The sequence below is a fragment of the Uloborus diversus genome, chromosome 4 (assembly GCF_026930045.1).
Source record: "Uloborus diversus isolate 005 chromosome 4, Udiv.v.3.1, whole genome shotgun sequence".
Taxonomy (NCBI): domain Eukaryota; kingdom Metazoa; phylum Arthropoda; class Arachnida; order Araneae; family Uloboridae; genus Uloborus; species Uloborus diversus.
In genome coordinates, this window is record NC_072734.1 from 31852053 (window position 1) to 31872471 (window position 20419).

Consider the following 20419-nt stretch of genomic DNA (forward strand, 5'->3'; position numbering starts at 1 on the left):
GCTATTTAAATTTAAAAACATGTAAGGGGTTTTACCAGTGGCGCACACAGGAATTTTGCAAGGGGAGGGTCCAAGATCGAAAGCCTGTCTTATATCATATCCCCAATACGCCGTCAAACATATTGACTTGATTTTTTCGATTCTCGAGAACGAAAAACAGTAAAAATTAAACTATTGAATAAACAATTAGTGTTATTTAATAAAATATACTTAAATAAATTACCAGACAGCAAAATAATATACATATTAACTTTTCTCATAATTAAAAAATGGATTCAACAAATCAAATTCATCGTTGCAGAAGCACCATATGATTTAGAAGTTCATAGAATTTCATTTGGTGTAATCTGTAATTACAAAACTAAAACATGGTATTTTAGTGTATTCATTTATAATCACCATTCTGCTTGTAATAGGCAATTCGATATAGGAAAAGTGCACAATATTTAAAAAAAATCTTTTATCATGAGGTTTTTTTTTCACTTATTAGAACTGAAATTAATGTTAGCTTTGTTTGAATTAATTTTATGTACAAAATACACAGAATCATAATCAATCGGGAAAAAAAGCAAGACCTTTGGGAGGGGTCCGGACCCCCTGGACCCCTCCCTTGTGAGCGCCACTGGGTTTTACGAACCAACATTTTAGTCACATGCCCGGGCATTTTACAGCATGGTGTCCCCCCCCCCCCCCCCGCCCTCCTTGCACCATTGGAAATATTAGTTCAAAAATTTGTGCAGGGCATCGTTTTCATGTTATTTTTACTTCAAAATCAAACTTACTAACTAATAATAACTAAGGGAAAACATGTGGCAATTTTCAACAACAGAATACTGTCCAAAGTCAAACAAGAAACTTTTTTTATTATACTATAATATATACAATAACTGGAATTTCAACTACAATATACACAACACATTATAAAATTATAACCTAAAATATGAACACAGTTTGAGTAATGAACTTATTTTCGAACATGAAACTTTTAATGTGTGACAAAATAGAATGATTCTACTTTGGTCATATCAATGAGTTTTGCTATGGAAGCATACACACATACATCAACTCAATCATTCTCGGCACAACAACAAGATACTTATTCATTAGTCCTACTCTTAAACATGACATTAATAGCTCTTTCTTAGTCCGTTTTATAATATCAATGTGCACTATTTCTTTACATTTTGCTTTCAAAAAAATGCCATAACTTCGTTTTGTCTAGGAAGATAACCACATGTGCAACTGCAAATGCCACATTGTAACCAGCATTAATAGTATAATTGCCATTAATTACAGCTTTTAGATAATCATCACAATTACATAGTTTATTTCTACTACAAATGATATAATTGATGGCAATTAATACTTACACTAGAAGTTTCATCTTACACACTTCTTATGAAATTGATAAAGTCAATCGATAAAGATAATTTGAGGTTATTTACAAAGGAATATTATTACAATGACAAAAAAAATTATTCTAACTTAAGTAATAATTAATATTTCGCTTTTAAATAATTTGTTCAATATAATGAAAAAACATTTTTTCTTTACCTTCAACATGTGTTTAAACTCTTATTAATAATACAAGTTTTCACTGCTTGCCTAAGTCACAAAGCTTAACATTAATCTCTAGTTAAACAGTTTTGTAGCCAGAAACATATGTAGGGAGGGCTAGGGTTATTTTAAATCCTTTTCTATGGTCAAAAATGGTTTTTGGCATTTGCTCTTTTAGTTAAATAATTTCACCAAAAAAAAAGCGGGTATAAAATTTAGCAACTTAAAGTAATTAGCAAATTTAAAGTAAATAGGAAGAAAAAATTTATAAACTTTTAAAAAACAAATTATTTAATTAAAACACAAAGAAATCAGTGAGAAATTTGAGTCTGATACTTGAAATTTTATGACATCTATATTTGTAAAAGATACAGTCCAACCTCCATATATCGAACTTCCACATATCAAAATTTTCTATATATCGAAATACCAGTAAATTTCTATGTTCATTACATAGAAAAATTGTTTCTATATATCGAAAAACTCTCTATATATCGATTTTTTTTCGAGACATTAGTAGGTTTTTTTTTCCATTTTAGACTGTGTTTATCTCATGAAAAATAAAGGTTAGGGGAGAAAATTATGTTCACTAAAGGTTGCTACGAAACTCATAAGGAATCTGGGGTTGAGGGTTGTGTATAGATAGGTCTTTGTTTCGTTCTGGAGTTCTTAAATTCCCTGAATAAGCTTATTATCTTAGTTGTAACCAGTAACATTGTCAAATCAGTTTCAAGTTATTTCTTTTGTCTGTTGATTATCATTCCTAGTCGTTTTAGCTGCTGTTAAAATCATTCAAGTTAAGTAGATTGATTTTTTACTTTTCTCTCAATTGCATTCTCAAAACGAAAATCCCCTAATGTTGCGGATCAAGTTGAATTGCCGAAGAATGAAGATGTATGAAGGCGCAAAAATGTAATTTCTGTTATTTTTTTATTTATTAACTTTCATTTAATGCTCGTATAAATTAGAAACTAGGTTTCATACACGAAAATTAGCTTTAATTTTAATGTTTGAGGAGATTTTTAGGATAAAATAAGATCGTTTCTATTTATTGAAATTTCTATATATCGAATTTTTTTTCCGGCAATTTGCTACTTCGATATATGGAGGTCCAACTGCATTTTTTAAGATGTCGGTAGTGGTTAAAGTATGTCGGTTACAGTACTGTAAGTGCTACGGATGACAGGATGGCCCATGTTGGAGAACATGGAAACCTTTCTATAATAATAATTGAACTAGTACCGGAACCTTTTTTTAATCCCACATCCTTGTACAAACATATTTAAACAAAATAAGGGTTAAAAAAATTATGAAATTAAGTACACATTAAGAACTTAACTGATATTCGTCTTCTCTAAACTATCAACCTATTTTTTCTCTTTTAAAATTAACAATAATTACACTCTCCAAAAGTTTAACCAACTTATCTTTACAAAATTTCTTTTACACAAAAGCATATGAGAACTGCCTCTATTTCAAGCAGCAATTTTGAGGAACTTTATTTCTTCAATCCATTGAAAATGACAATTTCAAGATAACTTTACAAAATGATGGATAAATTGAATAAATGCTTTATGACTCATAAAAATTATTTTAGTTTCAAACAAATCACATTATTACACATAAATCGAACTGTCAACAGGCTAATTCTCAAAACAATATGTCAATGATTATTACATGACACATTAACCGGTTGTTTCAAAATTATTACTAAAGCCATTTTTTGTGCTATCAGCACCATTTACTTCCATTTTCACTGGTTCTACGTCTGAAAATCCCGACTTCCCATTTTCACTTTTCACTGCCTCTGAACCACTAGCATCTTGAATACTACTTGGCACTTGTTGGAACATATCGACATCATCTGTTTCTGGAAAACTACATTCAAAATGATTAGGGTCAGGAATTTCAGCTTCATTCTTTTCCTCCACTGAAGGTTCTGTTGCTTTATCTTCTTCAATGGAAGGTTTTTCATCATCTTTTGGTTTGACTTCTTCTTCAGCTTTGATTTCAGTATCATCATCTGACGTAGGAGTATCGCCTCCAGTTATTGCAGTTACGACCACAGTTGGACATTCATCAGGAATTTGTGGAGTAGTGTTTATGGATGCTATTTCCTCATCAATTCCTTCTAATGCAACATCTTTTAAACTAGCGTCCTACAAAATATCATAGCAATGTATGAGAAAATGTATGAGCACACAAAATGAAAAAAATAGTTTAAACATAATTGTTAGAAAGGTCTAGTAAAGGTCTTGTCTAGTCTTTTTAACCAAAAATATCTACCGAGTGTTTACAATTTAAGTTCTACTTTGACATAATCCTGAAAAGAAAACTAGTGGACCAAAGGTAATCATACTTGGCAATAATTTACATAGAAGTTATAGGTTTTCACTTTCAAGAAGAAAAAAAAAAGGAAAGGTGAGTCAAAAAATTTTTCAAAAGCATAATATTGTTAAACAAAATAAGACAAAAGGACAATAGTTTATGGTGTTTTTACTCATTTGTAATAAGGAGAGGCATTGTATATAATATTGACAAACAGAATAAACGTGAAAGTACTGGTTTTAACTGCTCCATATAATCTTTTACTTTTCTAACCATCCTCATAACCAAATTATTGAGACAACTATAACATAAGCAGCTTGGCAGAGTTTAATGATGAGAAACACCCAACATATCTGTTTAGTTCCACGACACTACGATTACTCTGCTAACTGATTCAATTTTAGTTTTACTAGTTTCCCACTAAATGCACATTTTTCATTATTTTATGCAATACATACACAAAGGGATAAGTTATATTACACACACATTAAAGTAATACCTACATTTAAAAGTAACATAATAAATATATCAATATGATAATCCTATTAAAGTATGATGTACTAATAGTGCCATTTTTTTAATCAATATTGTAGATCTTGACTAAACGTACAGTTATTAATTCAAAAAGTAGTCCTTCTAAATAGCAGACACCTAGAGTAACAAATGACACATCCAGTCTTATGACTGTGTGGACTAATGAAAGTTGTCACTCAGCACTGGCAGTAGTTGAAAGCACTAGTGTTGCAAGAATTTTCCTTACTTTTCCTTAATCTTTTGGATTTTTACTTGATTCCCTGACTTTCAGGCCACCTTTTCTATTTTTCTGAGCATCCCAGGCTTTCCTTGACATTAAAGGATCCCTGATAAACTATAACCAAGTTTGATCAATATTTATTACAGTAGTTTTTCTTTTTACGGCCAAATCAAAGTGGGAGATGTATATTTACTAAGAGTAACTATATATGAACCCTGTATATTTAGTGAAGAATAAAAAAGCAATTTTCACTTTAAAACAAAACTAAAACCAAATTGAAGATTAACCTGTGCTTTTACATCAAAAATTAAAATAACAAACACCTAGGATAAATGAGACACATTAAATTATTAAGGCATTTTAACTATTAAAAAATGGGGGGGGGGATTTAGAATATTTACAAAAACTCAGATCCCTGATCATCATGATATAGAAACAGCCATTAACTTTTTAAATTCTGAAAAATTTTTAAATGTAAATATTTCGCTAAGAGCACAGAAAAACTCTTAGCTTCCATCCTATAATAGTTTCTATAACTATGGATATATAAGAACAGTTTAACTATTGGATATATGGTTATACATTACTGTAAAAGTGTTAAATCAATTCATTTGTCTAGATTACAATTGAGGCCCAAAACAACTTACTACAATTTTAGATGGACTATCAGGACTTGAAACAAGAGGAGCATAATTTCCAGCATCTTCAGCAACTGAAACAATAAGAAATTATTATAAAACAATTTAAGAACTTTTATGTACAAAATATTGAACAAGAAAATAAATTATACTTTTTTCAAATAAATGCAGTTAGAAATTTAATATTTCCTTTAATCAATATGCCAAGAAATTTTTAAAACTATTCCTATAGAAAATATTTAAAAACAAGTATCATATATTTAAAAGAAAAATAAAAAAACAAAATCATGCAAATGACAGAAAGGAGAATATACTTTAATATGGTAATATTTTCCAAAATAACTTCCTAAAATTAAATTTGACCAAGGAAAGATGTTGAGTACAAACAAAATCTATGATAAACTGACTTCTAACGGAATGAGCAATTTAAAAAGCAAAGCATTCTATGACAGTTGTTCCCAACTTTTTTCACTTAGCGACTCCCTTTTCGTTAACTAAACATCCCGCGACTGCCCTATGTGTCTCCTATATATATATATATATATATATATGTTTGCGTGTGCTTCTGCTTCAGCACAGACATTGCGCATATTTAACGTAATAGCTCAAGGTGCTTGATATATTTTATTTAATGAAGTTTTTTTTAAAGCGCTTAATGTTTTTTTTATTATTTATTTATTTATTTATTTATTTATTTATACAGTAATTGCAGGAAAAAAAGGATAATCTAAATAATGTTAAACATATATATTTCTGTACTTTCAAAATTCATGCATTCAAGCAGTGGCGAATACAAGATTTGGTTTTATCCAACCTTCATTGAAGTGAATGAATGCATTTTCTTTTAACAAGGCAAGATCAAAAAATTGGGAGGAGGGCGCTTGGAAGACACTCATTTTTTTTCAAGCGTATATATAGCGAGAGAATCCAGATTTATGCTTGAAGATGGAGAGGGGGAAGTGTCATTACTAGCATATGAGTAATCAAATTAAGAGAATTGAGTTATAGAAGTGGAGAAAGAGAATTAACAATGAGAATCTAAAGTATGCGTAACATTTGCACGATGGTCCTCCCCAGGAAATGACTCGAAATTGTAGGGCTAAAATCGCAGTTCACACGATATCAGGTGATATTCGGAGGAGGAAAGGTTCAAGGACTTTTATGAACGGTTCAAGCTCAGAAACAGTCTTTGAAATTTCTTGAACTTGAAGTCCTAAAAATGAATTTTTAGACAATGTTTAACGATAGGGAAGAGGGGAGATGGATCAGAGATGCTTTCTTATTTTTTGAAAAGGAAAATGATATGTCCTAAATAAGCTTAGTTGTAGGCTATCTTTATTACAGTTAAGGGAAGAAAAGGAGCATGGGTCACCTATCGTCCGGAAAAATTTTGAGTTTGAGATTCTGAAAATGCAATTATATGCCATATTTATAAACTTGAGAGATAAGGTTTGGATTTGGAGTTTCCCCTCCCCCAGAAAATTTGCGGAGTTTTAGTTCCAAAAACAAAGTTTTAGACGAATTTTAATGACGTGGGGGAGAGAGAATTTCGGGTACTCAAGGAAATTTTTTTTAAATTTAAGTCCAAAAAGCATAATAGTAGGTTATTTTTTTATGAGAAGTAGATATGTTCAAAGATCCTCATCCTGAATTCTTTTTTTGAAATTTAAGCCCTAAAAACAAAGTTTTATATGACCTTTAATTATGTCAAGGGACAGCAGCCCTGCCCCCCCCCCCCCCTCCTGGAATTCTTTTTCAAAATTAAAATGCTAAAAGCCCATTTCTTGGATTTTTTTTGACGAAGTTAAGGGACAAGATGGGGTTTAGTACTCTTCAGAGTTAAAGAATCTCCCACACAAATTATTTGAAATTTAAGTTCCAAAAATGATTTTGGATGATGTTAGAGGGAGTGAATTCGGGACTCGTTTCGCGAAATTTGTAGAGAATGAAGTCCTTAAACCAAAGCTTAAGATAATCTTAGAGGACGTTAGGGGATCAGGTTCTCTGGTATGAGAGGGGGCGGGGGTGTTGTAGCCCCATAGCTTGTCTTCTGGATTTGCCATTGTGCTCAAGGATTGATGCTACTCTAAAATGATGCTACTTTTCCCCTATGTATTTCAGTTTTTTAACTATGCAATGAAATGATAGGGATAATGTCGCAACTCCCTAAGAAATGCTTCGCAACCCCCAAGGGAATCGCGATCCACAGGTTGGGAACCCCTGTTCTATGACAAAAACAAATACATGACTATGGAAAGAAATGAATCAATTTGAAAGTTTATATGCAATAAGAGTAAACTACTTGAATCTTTTATTCTTTGTTACAAAGGATTTTTTAGCTCAAAACTCATTTTGAAATTGGCAATTTGAAAACAGTAAATGTGATAGTCTAAATGTATTTCATATGGATTGAATTAATATTTTATTACAAAACCATAAGAGCATTGTGCCATTTCTTTGGGAAGTCTTAATCACCCAAAATAAATTAAACCACTTTTCTACCATCATTACATTAGAAAATATTTTTAAAAACTGTGTTGATTTGTAGTAAAGTCCAATCCCCCACCCATTCCTTCCTTAATTATACCCTTATAATAGGTTTTAGCCTTTCTATAACCCATTTTTCCCCCTCTGTTATTTTATAACTTAAGAACCATCATGCTACAAAATTCCAGTCAAGTCTTTTTAAGCACTTTTACTCTATTCTTAAAGCTAAAAAAATGAATGACGACTTTAATTGAGTGTTTGCTTGAATATTTCTCAGCTTGATTCCTTTAAATATTATTTCGTAACAAAAAGAAAAAACATTTTGAAAACAACTTGAGAAAATTATTAAATTGAAGTAGTAATATACCACTGAGTTTCTAAAATCATGTGTAATTCACAAAGTGATCCTTACAATTTTTCTAAGTAAAATGGCAACACCAAGTAATAAAAAAGCCTTATAACGCAAAATTTCAAAAAGAAAACAGAGGAAACAGAATTATTTGAGATAATTTTCAAAATTACACTACAAGAAAAGTTATAATATAAAGAACTTGCTTAAAGGAAAAATATAGATTCTATGAAAACTGTAAGTGTCCTTATAACAATCAAATTTGCTCTTAAATTTCATAAGGAAAAAGATTTAGTCATACATATTTCAGAATGCTTTGCAGCTGAAAAAGTTACATACCATGCATATAAAGATTAAATTAGCATGCAGAAAGAAAACTATGTGAAAACTAAAATCATGTGTATGCATGTAACATAAACAGAAAATTATTTTACTCATAATTGTACAACAAGACATATCTAAACTAATTTCCCAATTTTTAAAATTAAAGAAAAATCTCTGAAAATTTTCAAGCTCTAGATTTATATTAAAAAAAAAAAAAAAAATACCACAAGTCATAGTGAAACATTCATTTATATGATTCAGATGCAGCAAGTGCTTAAAAACCTTGTATTAATTGCACTTATGTAGACAAAACTACAGTATGAAAAGATCTTTTATTAAAAGATGCAAAAATTGTGAAAAACCATTCATATAAATTTACCAGCAGCCTCATGTTCACTTGATTCAGTATCTGAAGTAGAAAACTGTTCTTGGTATTGGTGATGTTGTGTTTTATTTAATTCTACATGAAAATCTTCATCCATGTTAATAGTAATAGCTGGAATCAGTTAAAATGTAAAAAATAATACACATAAAAAGTCTTGATGTGATTGACTAACTAATGTTAAAAGACCTTATTGAGAATTTTTGAAAGTCCCCCCACCCTTTCTCATTAGCTTTAAACCAAACACCGCCACTTACAGTTAAGGATAAAATCTGGCAACTTTAAGAGTTTTTTTTTTTTTTTTTTTTTGCCAAGAAAGCATTTGTAGCAAAAAATTTGTAGCAAAAAATTAAAAAGAAGAATCGGCCATTAAGATCAAATTCTAAATAAATAACTACAACAAAATTATAGTTTAAAACTTAAATCAATGAAAACATTGCTCAGTTTTATATATATACATAACTCAAACTAAGATAAGCATAAGAGAAACTAAAAATTTGCTCCTGAAATTTACTTAAATATTTTTTTTTAAAAAAGCCACAAATGCCTTGCAGATATTTTTGCTTAATGTGATAAATTGTGCAGCCCCAAAGAAAAATATCTGCAGTTCACTTCCAGATGCTATGTGTGATACTAAATAGTTAAACATAGGCATAAACTGAAATATTACCATACTTTATTATATTGAGTATATGCAATGAATAGAGTTCATTAGGACAAAAGAGATATTATCATCCAGTTTTGTAAGGAGGGTTTCTGACTGTTTGAGAATAGAACTAAACTCAGCATAAAAACTCATCACATATGGGTCATTCTCCAGAAAATCTAACTTTTGAACACAAATATTTTTCAATTTCAAAAAATTTTGTTTTCTCTTTATTTTTTCCATTTTTACATGAAAGTGTTACCTACTAGAAGTAACCATAAACAATGGCCCAGCAGACTTCTGATTATTTTACTCAAATTTAAAAAAAAAAATTAAAAATGCCTTGTTCACCAAAATAAAAAAAAGAAGAGAACTTTTTTTTTTATCAAGGCGAATTTGATATCAAAGTATTAATTTTGCTAAATGTGCAAACAATCAGCTATTTTAATGATTAATGGGAATATAATATTAAGCTCTTAATTAAAGTGGCTTAATTATTAGTTTCAAATGTATGTTAAAAATTAGTATTTAGTAAATTTGAGGATTAACTGGCAATTTATAATTTTGGTTGAATGCCTATTATTGATGTATTTCCCTTCCATCATTTATTTCACCTCAGAAATAATGACATTGATAAGGTCTGTCATGGAGGTGAGGAATTTTCTATTAAAATGGGCCTAATAGGTACATTTTTTAGGAATTTTTTTTCTTTGTTGCTACAATCTGCACACGTTAAGCATATGAAAACATGTTCACTTCTTTTTTGCATTAATTTACATCCCTGAAATTCAAGTTCACGGAGGTGAGAAGTCAGAATAACCACACTAAGTTTTAAAGCAAAATCTATCTTCTTGTTTTTTGACAAAAATCTCACAACTTCAACTATGGCTAAAAATAAACAGGAGGGGGGGGGGGTTTCCCTCGTCTCATGGAAAATAAAATTTGATGTCGTTACTACCACGTGGTAATGAGGAATAGCATTTTTTGTTTAGGTAACGGAGGTCAAAATTTATTGTGTGACATGACACCTTGTCCAACTAAAACGAACTAAAACACAATATTTAAAAACTAAGTATACTTAAACAATTAGTATTTGAGACACTTGTGAAAGGAATAATAAATAAATAAGTATGTACTTTTAATTAAACAAGTTATTAAGCAACATAAACAGTCACACAAGGTGTGTGACATGCCACAGAGGCGAGAATTCACATGTTGTGAATCAAAAATATACTAAAATAAAAACTATTACTAAAAAGTTGTTGGCAGGTTTAAATAGATATATTTTTGATGAAATTAAAAATCATTATTCCTTGACGTTTTTGCTGTAAAACGTGTGTGACAGAAAAGTTACATTTTTTAAAGAATGACTCATATACAAATTTCAAACCACTCCTTAAAACTTTTTTAAAAAAAAGCGTGGGGTGAAGATCTCATGAAAAAAAAGTGAAAGAAAAAATAATGCAAATAAAACAACAGAAAAACTAGCAACAGGCTTTGAGCCTAACTACGGTTAAGGCAAACCTAATGTGGCAGCATTGTGAAGGCTAGGCAGATCCTAATCACTATGATGCTGCCAGGTTAGGTTTGCCTATGGGTCAGGGCAGGAATTTTTAAAAAATTATAACTCAATTTTGATAAAATTTTAAAACAGCAAATGTCAACAAAATTTTAAAAACAAAGATTTTTTTTAATTTTTACTGCAACTCTACAAAGGTCCACAAAAAAAAAGTGTAAAACATCATTAGGCACTCACAAAAGTTAGGGAAATGGAACAAGTATACAAGAGACGATTAAAATGTAGCCATAAATGCTGAAATAATATTTGTGAAGATCCAGATCCATTCCATCATTTTTTTAAATGGAAAAAGGAAAACAAAATAGGGAATAAAAAGAAAATTATAGGATTAATTACTAAAACAAAAATTATATAAGAAATTATTAAAACAAAATTATAAAGTAAAACATATAAATAATAGACAAGAATTTGAAAAATCGATTAATATTTAGTCTTAAAATTGAAATAGACTTTCAGTGGGAAGGGGGGGGGGGAGTCAGCTGAGTGAACAGTAAAAATATGAACTTTTCTTTGTCAAAATTAAGAATACAGATTTTTAACGTCTACGATAAAAGAACAGTATACTGTTAAAAAAAACTATGAATTAAAAGTATAGGGCACTGACTGAGCAGAATTTTGTTGTCCCTGCAAATTGATGAAAAATATATCCACATGAGCAAAGAAAGCTTTCAGGATTATAATACAAGAATTTTTTAAAATACTATATTATGTCCTCACTAAGATAAATTTAAGAAACATACATCCAAAACTTGACTGAATGATGCATTAAAAACTCAGTGTGACATTGGAAATTTCAAATTATACCATGGACAAATTTTTGAAAAAGCTACATTATACCTTGAGGTTTAGGTTCATCAGGATTCTCAAATTCAGGGGTAGGTTGAGTCAAGATCACTTGAGCTGGAGGCATTATATAATCAAGCTCAGGTGGTGTTACAGCAGGCGGTGGAGGAGCATCCGTTGGTGTCTGAAAATATTGAACAGCATCGAAATACCATTATTTAATGATAAAATTACATTACACTACAAGCATAACTTGACTTATTGTAGTCGGGGGAGGGGGAGAGACGGTCAGCAAAATATTTGGTTTTTTGAAACAAAAAGTAATGTAAATTAGTTTCAAACCACATTTTCTTTTGAGAAGTTCTCCCCAAAGGGAGTTTCCCTAAGCATTTTTCCCCCAATACAGGGCTCCCAACACATTTTAGCCATAGAAAAGGGTAAAAGAGGACCAATTTGAATCAAAAAGGGGACCAAAGAGGACCAGTAAGGATTAAAAAGAGGACCTTGGGAGGACCATTCATAGTTAAACCCAGGGAAGCACCAAAAGGCAAATTAGCTGCCTGGCACTAAATACGTGAAGATAATTCGTTAATTAACCATAATAATGATTTTTAATGATGAATCCTTATCACCTTCTGTACAACTGAACTTTTTATCCATTGAATTATCTTATTTACACAAACATTTGGAGGGGGGGGGTTACAAGCAAGCATGTAACTGACCATCTTACAGAGTAACTTTAATTGTAAAATAAATTTTCTACTAATTAACAAGTAAAAACTGGCTAATTAAAAATAATCACCTAAGTGACCGATAATCAGTGCATACTTAACTTATTACAGTAAACACCTTGGCACATAGTAGTTTACAAAAATTTTCACATAACCAGTTTAAAGATAATTCGTTTTGATATAAGGTACCGCAAGACAAGAAGATATAGTTTAGAGGCCAGAAGGTCCCCCTCCCCCTCCACAGCCCTTGGTTTTTTACACATATTTCCAGCCTAAATATGGTAAGTTTATATATATATGAGAGTTCATAACCAAACATACACACCAAAGCAGGAGGTAATTTCTGGCTACGATACTGACTAAGTTCAAAAATATTAGAGATTTGCGAAATCATTTATTAGTATGCTAAGTATCTAAATCATTTCTTCATATGTAAGTATTAGTTGTTCGGACAGCAAAAAATATTGTAACTGTCTTCAAGTATATATAAAAATTAGTGAAAAAGAAATTTTTTTATTAAAGTCACCACACCCAAAAATATACAAACACTGCTTAAGCGATAAATACACTGAGTGTAAATTTGAGCCTGCTTTTACTGTATAACTTAATGTAATAAATAAATGTGTAAGTTCAGATTCATAGAGCTATACTTTCAAATTGAAAATATTCATTATGAGTATTTAAAAAATAAAAATAAGGATACAAAGTTTTAGTTTTTAAAAATAAAATTAAATAATATAATTTGAGGTAGCACATGTCAAAACAGTTTCCAATTTCCAAAAATGTTAAAATAATGTGCAATGTTGCTATGGTTCCAAAAATAACTAAGTTTATAATCTATTAAAATTAAACAAAAAATAAGCTAATATATGGTGGCGTATGTCAAAATAACTTTCGATTGCAAAAAATATCAAAACATTAACAAGATGCAAAAAGATTGAAATCTCAAACACAAGCAATTTTCCGCGAAGTGCGAGTAAGTTCAATGGTGCCATGGTTTCGAAAAAAAAAGTAGTTTATTATCTATTAAAATTAAACAAAAAATATGCTAATCTATGGTGGAGTATGTCAAAATAACTTCCGATTGCCAAAAATATTAAATATGAACAAGATGCAAAAAGATTGAAATCTGCAACACAAGAAGCAATTCTTCGCGAAGTTCGAGTTCGTGCAATGCTGCTATGGTTCCAAAAATAAGAAAGCTTATCTATTAAAATTAAATTAAAGATAAGCTTATCTATGATGGCGTATGTCAAAATAACTTCCGATTGTCAAAAATATCAAAATATTAACAGGATGCAAAAAGATTGAAATCTCAAACACGGCAAGCAATTTTCCTCGAAGTGCGAGTAAGTTCAATGTTGCCGTGGTTTCGAAAAAAAAGTAGTTTATTATCTATTAAAATTAAACAAAAAATAAGCTTATCTATGTTGAGGTGTGTCAAAATAACTTATGATTGACAAAAATATCAAATTATTTACAAGATGCAAAAAGATTGAAATCTCAAACATGATAAGCACTTTCCGCGAAGTGCGAGAAAGTTCAATGTTGCTATGGTTCCAAAAATAAAAAAAGTTAATTGTATATTAAATTTAACCGAAAAATAAGCTAATCTAACGAGGTGTTATGGTAAAATAACTTCTGATTGCCAAAAATATCAAAATATTTACAAGATGCAAAGAGATTGAAATCTCAAAACCCAGCAAGCAATTTTCGGCGAAGTCCAAGAAAGTTTGATGTCAACATGGTTCCGAAAAAAGAAGTAGTTTTTTATCTATTGTAATTAAACATAAAATAAGCTAATCTAAGTTAATGAATGTTAAAACAACTTCTGATTCTCAAAAACATCAAAATATTAACAAGATGCAAAAAGATTGAACTCGCAAACACAGGGAAGTAATTTTTCGCGATGTTGCATATCGAACACAAGTTCAGAAAATTGCACTGATGAAACATTCTTCCTTTTTACAAGGGCGTACGAACTCGTGAGAAATATCGGTAGCAAAATGCTTTGATCTGATGGCATAAACTCCTCCACCAAACCTCTCCATTTGCTAGATTTCCATGTTACAGCGGTTGAAGGAGGAGTAATGACGTCAATCTGAAGCGAAATAATACTAGAAAGTCAGGTTCAATAGAAAAACGGCGCCGCGGCCGCGTATTCGGGCATAACAAACGTCAACACACAGTATCTTTTAATATATTGAAAATTTTTTAAATCTGATTTTTGAGTAAAAACAATATAAAAGCGGACTAAACAGACCAAAATGTTAAAAAACGGTCTAAAGCGGACTTTACCTTAAAAAACGGACTTTGGCGGGAAAAGCGGACCATTTGGGAGCCCTGCCAATACAGTACTGTACAATGCCATATAGATAATACTCTGGTATATCAGTGATATTGTGTTCTAAATTATCAAATAAACAATGTTACACTCACATATAGGCAAGAATCCCAATATCATAGAAACAGATTTGCGCACAAACACATTTAATTCATAAATAGCAGTACATAGAGGAATGACACACACATGAATAGTTACACAACACAAATACAAAATAGAAGAAACTCTTGTCATGTTGCATCTTAACAATACAAACATCTTTTCATGTTATCATCATTGGATCATTCTAACATTGTTAATCTCCGTCATTAGCTGTCACATGCATTTTGCATGCAGTCAGTTTACTTGAAGGAGAACCGTACTACATATACATATGTATAAAGTGTGCATGTGTGCAATATTTATGTCTGTTTGTTCAAGCATTATAAAATTCAATCATGTTCTGGAAAGTTTTAATGGAAAAGTCAATTTCAAAATTATCTGTCTTTAGCAAACAAAATCTAGGTTGCACAAAATTTTAACATAGTGATATTTAAAATAAAAAACAGCATAAAATAAGCCTGTCTATAACGATATTTTCCTTGGTCAGCAACATGTCAGTATAAATAATTATATATAACAGCCTATAACAATAACCTGTCTTTAACAATATTTTTTAGGTCCCAACAGTATGGTTGTAGACAGGTTTTACAGTTACCTTTAGAACAAAAGAAATAAAACTAATAATGTGTTTTACTTCTCAATTTAAAATACCCTTTAAAAGTATCAATTGGGTTTTGTATTTTGTAATGTAACTTACATAACATCAGACGGACACAAGAAAGAGATTTGGAAAGTTAATCCAGAACAGTCATTACTTGCAAAGGGCTAAGTTGCTCCCAGCTTAAGAAGACTTTTGATTTTCACTGGGATTGATAAATTGAATAGAAGCAACTTAAATGAACACAATGTTGGTTGCTGGCGATTAAACTTGTATTTATAAAATGTCCAAAATTTCAACTGTGCAAACACTTTCAGGTAAATAGTGTACATCCTACTATCAATAATGTTATAGAAATATTGTAAGTTGGTAAATGAATATAGCATTGTCGATTTCAAACGAACAGATACAACATGAAAGAGAGACAAAAACTTGGCCATTATTGCTTAAGAGCAGGGATTGACAAGTAATATTAGTTGGGGTCTAGACACTTCTGTAAATTTTCATTGATGTAGAAAAAAATCTGATATTCTACATTAATCATTAAAAAGGTAAATCAGTCTCACAGTTTCTACCAAAATACAGGAAACAGTAATAATAGTTACGCAAAAAGATATTATTGCCTACCGAAAATTATTTTGAAATAATTTATTTGTGTAATTTAGACTTGCAAAACATTTTCACAGTCCAGTTTTCAACTTTCTGCAGTCCAAATTTGGAGTTGTGCTCCAATGGGGCCGTTTCCAAAAGTTTAAAAGTATTTTTTTCTGAAAGAGCATGCTTAAAAACATAGGATCGGACCATTTTTTAAATAATTTATTTAAGTTTAATATTTTTAAAAAAATACTTAAATCTGTGAGCTTTTATTGTTTACACTTCTGTCATGTGGCATCACAAATGATGAAATGCCATTCAATGTTTCCCATCACAGAACAAAATATTTAATTCGCATCTTTACTCACGTGTATTGCAACAATATGGTTGATAGCAAGTGTAGAGCGCAATTTTAATTCGCTGCTTGATTATCATAACGTGGAAACGTAGTAGAAAGATGTGCCAAATTGCATCATTTGTGACGTCATAAAGACCATGCTTTGTTTGAAAAATTGGAAATTTTAAAAAATTAATTAAATAAAAACTGTTGGGAAAATCAAAGTATTTTCTGGGTCCATGTAATTTTCTTTGCTCATTCTATCCATTTCAATGACTAAAAGTAGTACTTTTGACTGGAGGAAACCACCCCATTGCTGACTGCTGCTTTGGAGACACTTGAAGTCTGCTGCGATTTTGTCTTTGAAAGCAAGTCATAGTTCAAAAAAATGAAATGCATAATAGATAAAATGAAACATCAACGAGGAAAAGTGTCATACCATAGGTGTTAGAGGAGTCAGTGGTTCACCATTTTCTTTTAATTCTTCCACAACCAAAGAAGGGAAAAGGCCAATTTTGCCATCACATTCTCCTTCCCACCAACCATCATCAACATCACTCACTACTTTGCGTATAATTTTTATTATTTGTCCTTCAAAGAAAGTCAGCTCTTCATCACAGGTAGCTTCATAATCATATAAGGCTTGACACACAGCTACACCTGAGACAAAGCAAAGTTTTTGTTGGTGTTCATTATAAGATGACCTTTCTTTAAATGTATTTGCGATTGTAAAAAAAAAAGTAAAAAAATACAGTATTCCATTTATCCTGCTAAATAAATTTAAAAAAATAAAGTCATTGAAAGAACTTTGTTTACTATTGTTACTTAAGATTCATTTAATTTACTGGCAAAATTTTATTTTTGCCACGATGACAGCAAAACCCAGGGAAACAAAAGTTTGTAAAAAACAGAAAAATTATCTCTGATTAAAATAAGTGCAATAATCAATGTAGTTTTGTACATTTTACACAGGATATTTAAATAAAAATATTAAATTTTTCATTTATTACTATTAACTTTACTCAGCAAAATAATTTTAAATTTATGAATTTTTGAAAAAGTCTATTATGTAAATGATATGATGGGGACATTCAATGAAAAATACTTTTGCTCTTTATTTGTCAAAGTAAGATTACGTTAATTTTAATAGCCATTAAAAAAGATTTAGTAAAATACTAAAATTTTAGTTATCATCCAAACATTTCTGATCATTGTAATTTTTTAGTAGCTTAAAAATATTAATAGCAACTAATGACACAAACAACACATGCAGTATTACAGCAAACTATAACATAAATTTTGAAAAAAATATTAAAAATGCTTGGGTTTAAAATTTAAAACATTTCTTTTTAATTTATAAGTCAACCATTTATTAGTCATTTCAGTGAAAAAAAAAACATTTGCCAAGGTCCCCCCCCCCCCCCCCCCCCCTCCTTTTCTACCTTTGACAAAAATTTTGATTCACAAATTTATAAAAGCATATCAAACTATTTTTTTGCACCCATTTTACATCAAAGTTTTTCTCCTTAATGTTTGTTCAAAGCAAACCCATTTTCAGTTCAGTGCCAGCATATGCCTTAAAATTAGCACCTACAGAGAAATGTAAGGTTTTTTTTTCTAACTGTTTACAATCAATCAAAAAAATGTCCAAACTGAAAATGAAATATGGGAATGAGGTGTTCTGGCAATTATCTTCCGACCCTTTTTTTCCCTTCTTCAAATCAGACAATTCTTTCAAAAGTTATTTAGGGGGCCGCAGAGACACACATTCCCCTATCTCAAAACCCTACTTTCAAACTGTTTAATATTTCTTTTCGACCTTTTATCCCCCTTAGTGATATTTTTATAATATATTAGGCCTTCTTTCATGACTTTATTTCTTTTCTTTTTTTTTTCTTTTTTTTTTTTTTTTTTCTTTTTTTTTTTTTTTAACATGTTTTTACTTTTACAGAAAAGCAGGCTGAAAGTGCATAAAATAAAAAAACTGAGACCTGCTCAATGCAACATTTAAATCAAAGTTACTCACGTTCTTCACTTGGCAATTCTGTGGGCCTTTGAATGTCCAAAGATGGAGCTGCAGCTGATTCTCCAACAGCAATTTCATCTACAATTTATTTCATTTTTAGAAATGTATCTAATTAAGAGCAACAAATTAAAAAATAATAGTTTGAGCTGATGAAAAAATAAATTTACCATTTTTAATTTAAAAATTTGACAACACAACTAGTTTAAAAAGTTATTCTCAACCCAGCTATTTCAAATATATAAGATGATAGCAAACAAAAAGTTAGAAAAATAGATAAAAACTTTTATCTTTCAAGAACAAATTTTCTTACAAGTTCAAATGTGTACAATGGCGATTTAAGAAGAAAATAAATTAATAATTAAGTTAAAACCATTGTTGAAAGACTGGATCAATGATTAATATTTATAAAATGAGAGCAATTATAGAAACAGAAATTACCAGTAAGTTGCTGTACTTCAGAATTAACATATTCTTGGTCCTCATTTGGCATAGTATAATCTACTGATGAAAACGATGTCAAAGGTGGTCTTGACGAAGATCCGGAATGTTGCACTTCAATAACTTCAACATAATTTTGTGGTATGTAGCCTTCTTCTCCTCGATAATTTCTAGCCTAAAAATTTTTAGGGAAGATAACACTTTAAGATTTGATGTATAAATGCATTTCTAACACTTTTATTACGCACTTTTTATAGATCTATGTCCAATATATTAAAAAATAATGCAAAATTAAACTACAGGGTTGCTACTCAGTTCGTAATGAAAAATTCCTTGTATTTTCCCTGTAAGAATTTGCAGCACCACAAACAAGCAAACACTGATATTTGTATACGAACATAAGTATTCTGATAGCTTCAAAACAGGAAAAAATAAATAAATACATAAAAATAAGGGGAAATAAAGAATTGATTAAAACTGAAATAATAGCATAGTGATTCAATATTTATATTTAACTTTTTATTTAAAAAAAGACTTCTCTATTTATTACTTGGGCCTTAAAAGATAAAAAAGGCAAAAATTAAGCAGTCAACAAATATTGACGACAAATCTCATGCTCTCTAAATTAAATTAGCATTAAAATTTAAGTTTGACATGTCAAATAAAACATTAAATAATTTTTGCTTTTATGATACATTTTTAGCATTTACTAAAACAAAATAATAAATAAATAAAATAAAATAAAAATCATTAAAGTCAAATTACCATTTTAAAAACTTTATTCATGAATTTATTTATAATTATTTTTGAATTTTTTTTTTTTGCGGGGGGGGGGGGGGGAGCATTGATTTTTGCATCTTCAATTTTTAAAAAAATCCCTTCATTTTCTACGTTTTTAAGGACATTTTCAAAATTCTCAAGAATTTCATTGGTTTTTTGTTGATTTTTGAATTTATTTTTTATATTTCTTCAGGTTTCCCCCTGGCGTGGTAACCCTGTAGTAAGAACAGAAGTTAAAAATAACAGACAATGCATTTCATGACCCTAAGCTTTGTAGGTTTCATATTCAGTGAATGAAACATTCATAATGCTCATGCTAGAAACAGCATAAACTTACCATGACCCATCCATCACCATCTCCATCATTTATTAACTCAAGTTCTTCTTGTTCAACAAAGCTAAGTTCGTCACTATTGGTAGCCTGTAAAATTTGAGAAGAAAAATTACATAATTATTGATCATGTATATTAACTGAAAAAATAAGAAATAAGTTGTAACATGTATTTTAATGTTGCAATATGTATGAGTACTGTTTTAGACATTCCTTATAATAGACTTTCTTGTATTGCTATAATGAAACAAATTACAAGATAAACTTTGGATAAAACAAAAGGATGAAAAAGACCTTTCAAAATATATTTT

At 30.1% G+C, this 20419-nt stretch overlaps 1 protein-coding gene across 1 annotated transcript in view; it reads right to left on the reverse strand.

Moving 5' to 3' along the window:
• Positions 1 to 843: 843 nt before the first annotated feature.
• Positions 844 to 20419, reverse strand: part of LOC129220010 (protein nervous wreck-like) — a 78363-nt gene continuing 58787 nt past the window's right edge. The window contains exons 16-23 of the mRNA XM_054854338.1: positions 20115 to 20198; positions 18998 to 19172; positions 18560 to 18637; positions 16973 to 17193; positions 11882 to 12011; positions 8817 to 8933; positions 5287 to 5351; positions 844 to 3716 (exon numbers count right to left, since the gene is read on the reverse strand). Of these exons, the coding sequence (XP_054710313.1) occupies positions 3243 to 3716; positions 5287 to 5351; positions 8817 to 8933; positions 11882 to 12011; positions 16973 to 17193; positions 18560 to 18637; positions 18998 to 19172; positions 20115 to 20198 (1344 nt within the window). The 3' untranslated portion in view covers positions 844 to 3242. The remainder of the gene's footprint in view (positions 3717 to 5286; positions 5352 to 8816; positions 8934 to 11881; positions 12012 to 16972; positions 17194 to 18559; positions 18638 to 18997; positions 19173 to 20114; positions 20199 to 20419) is intronic.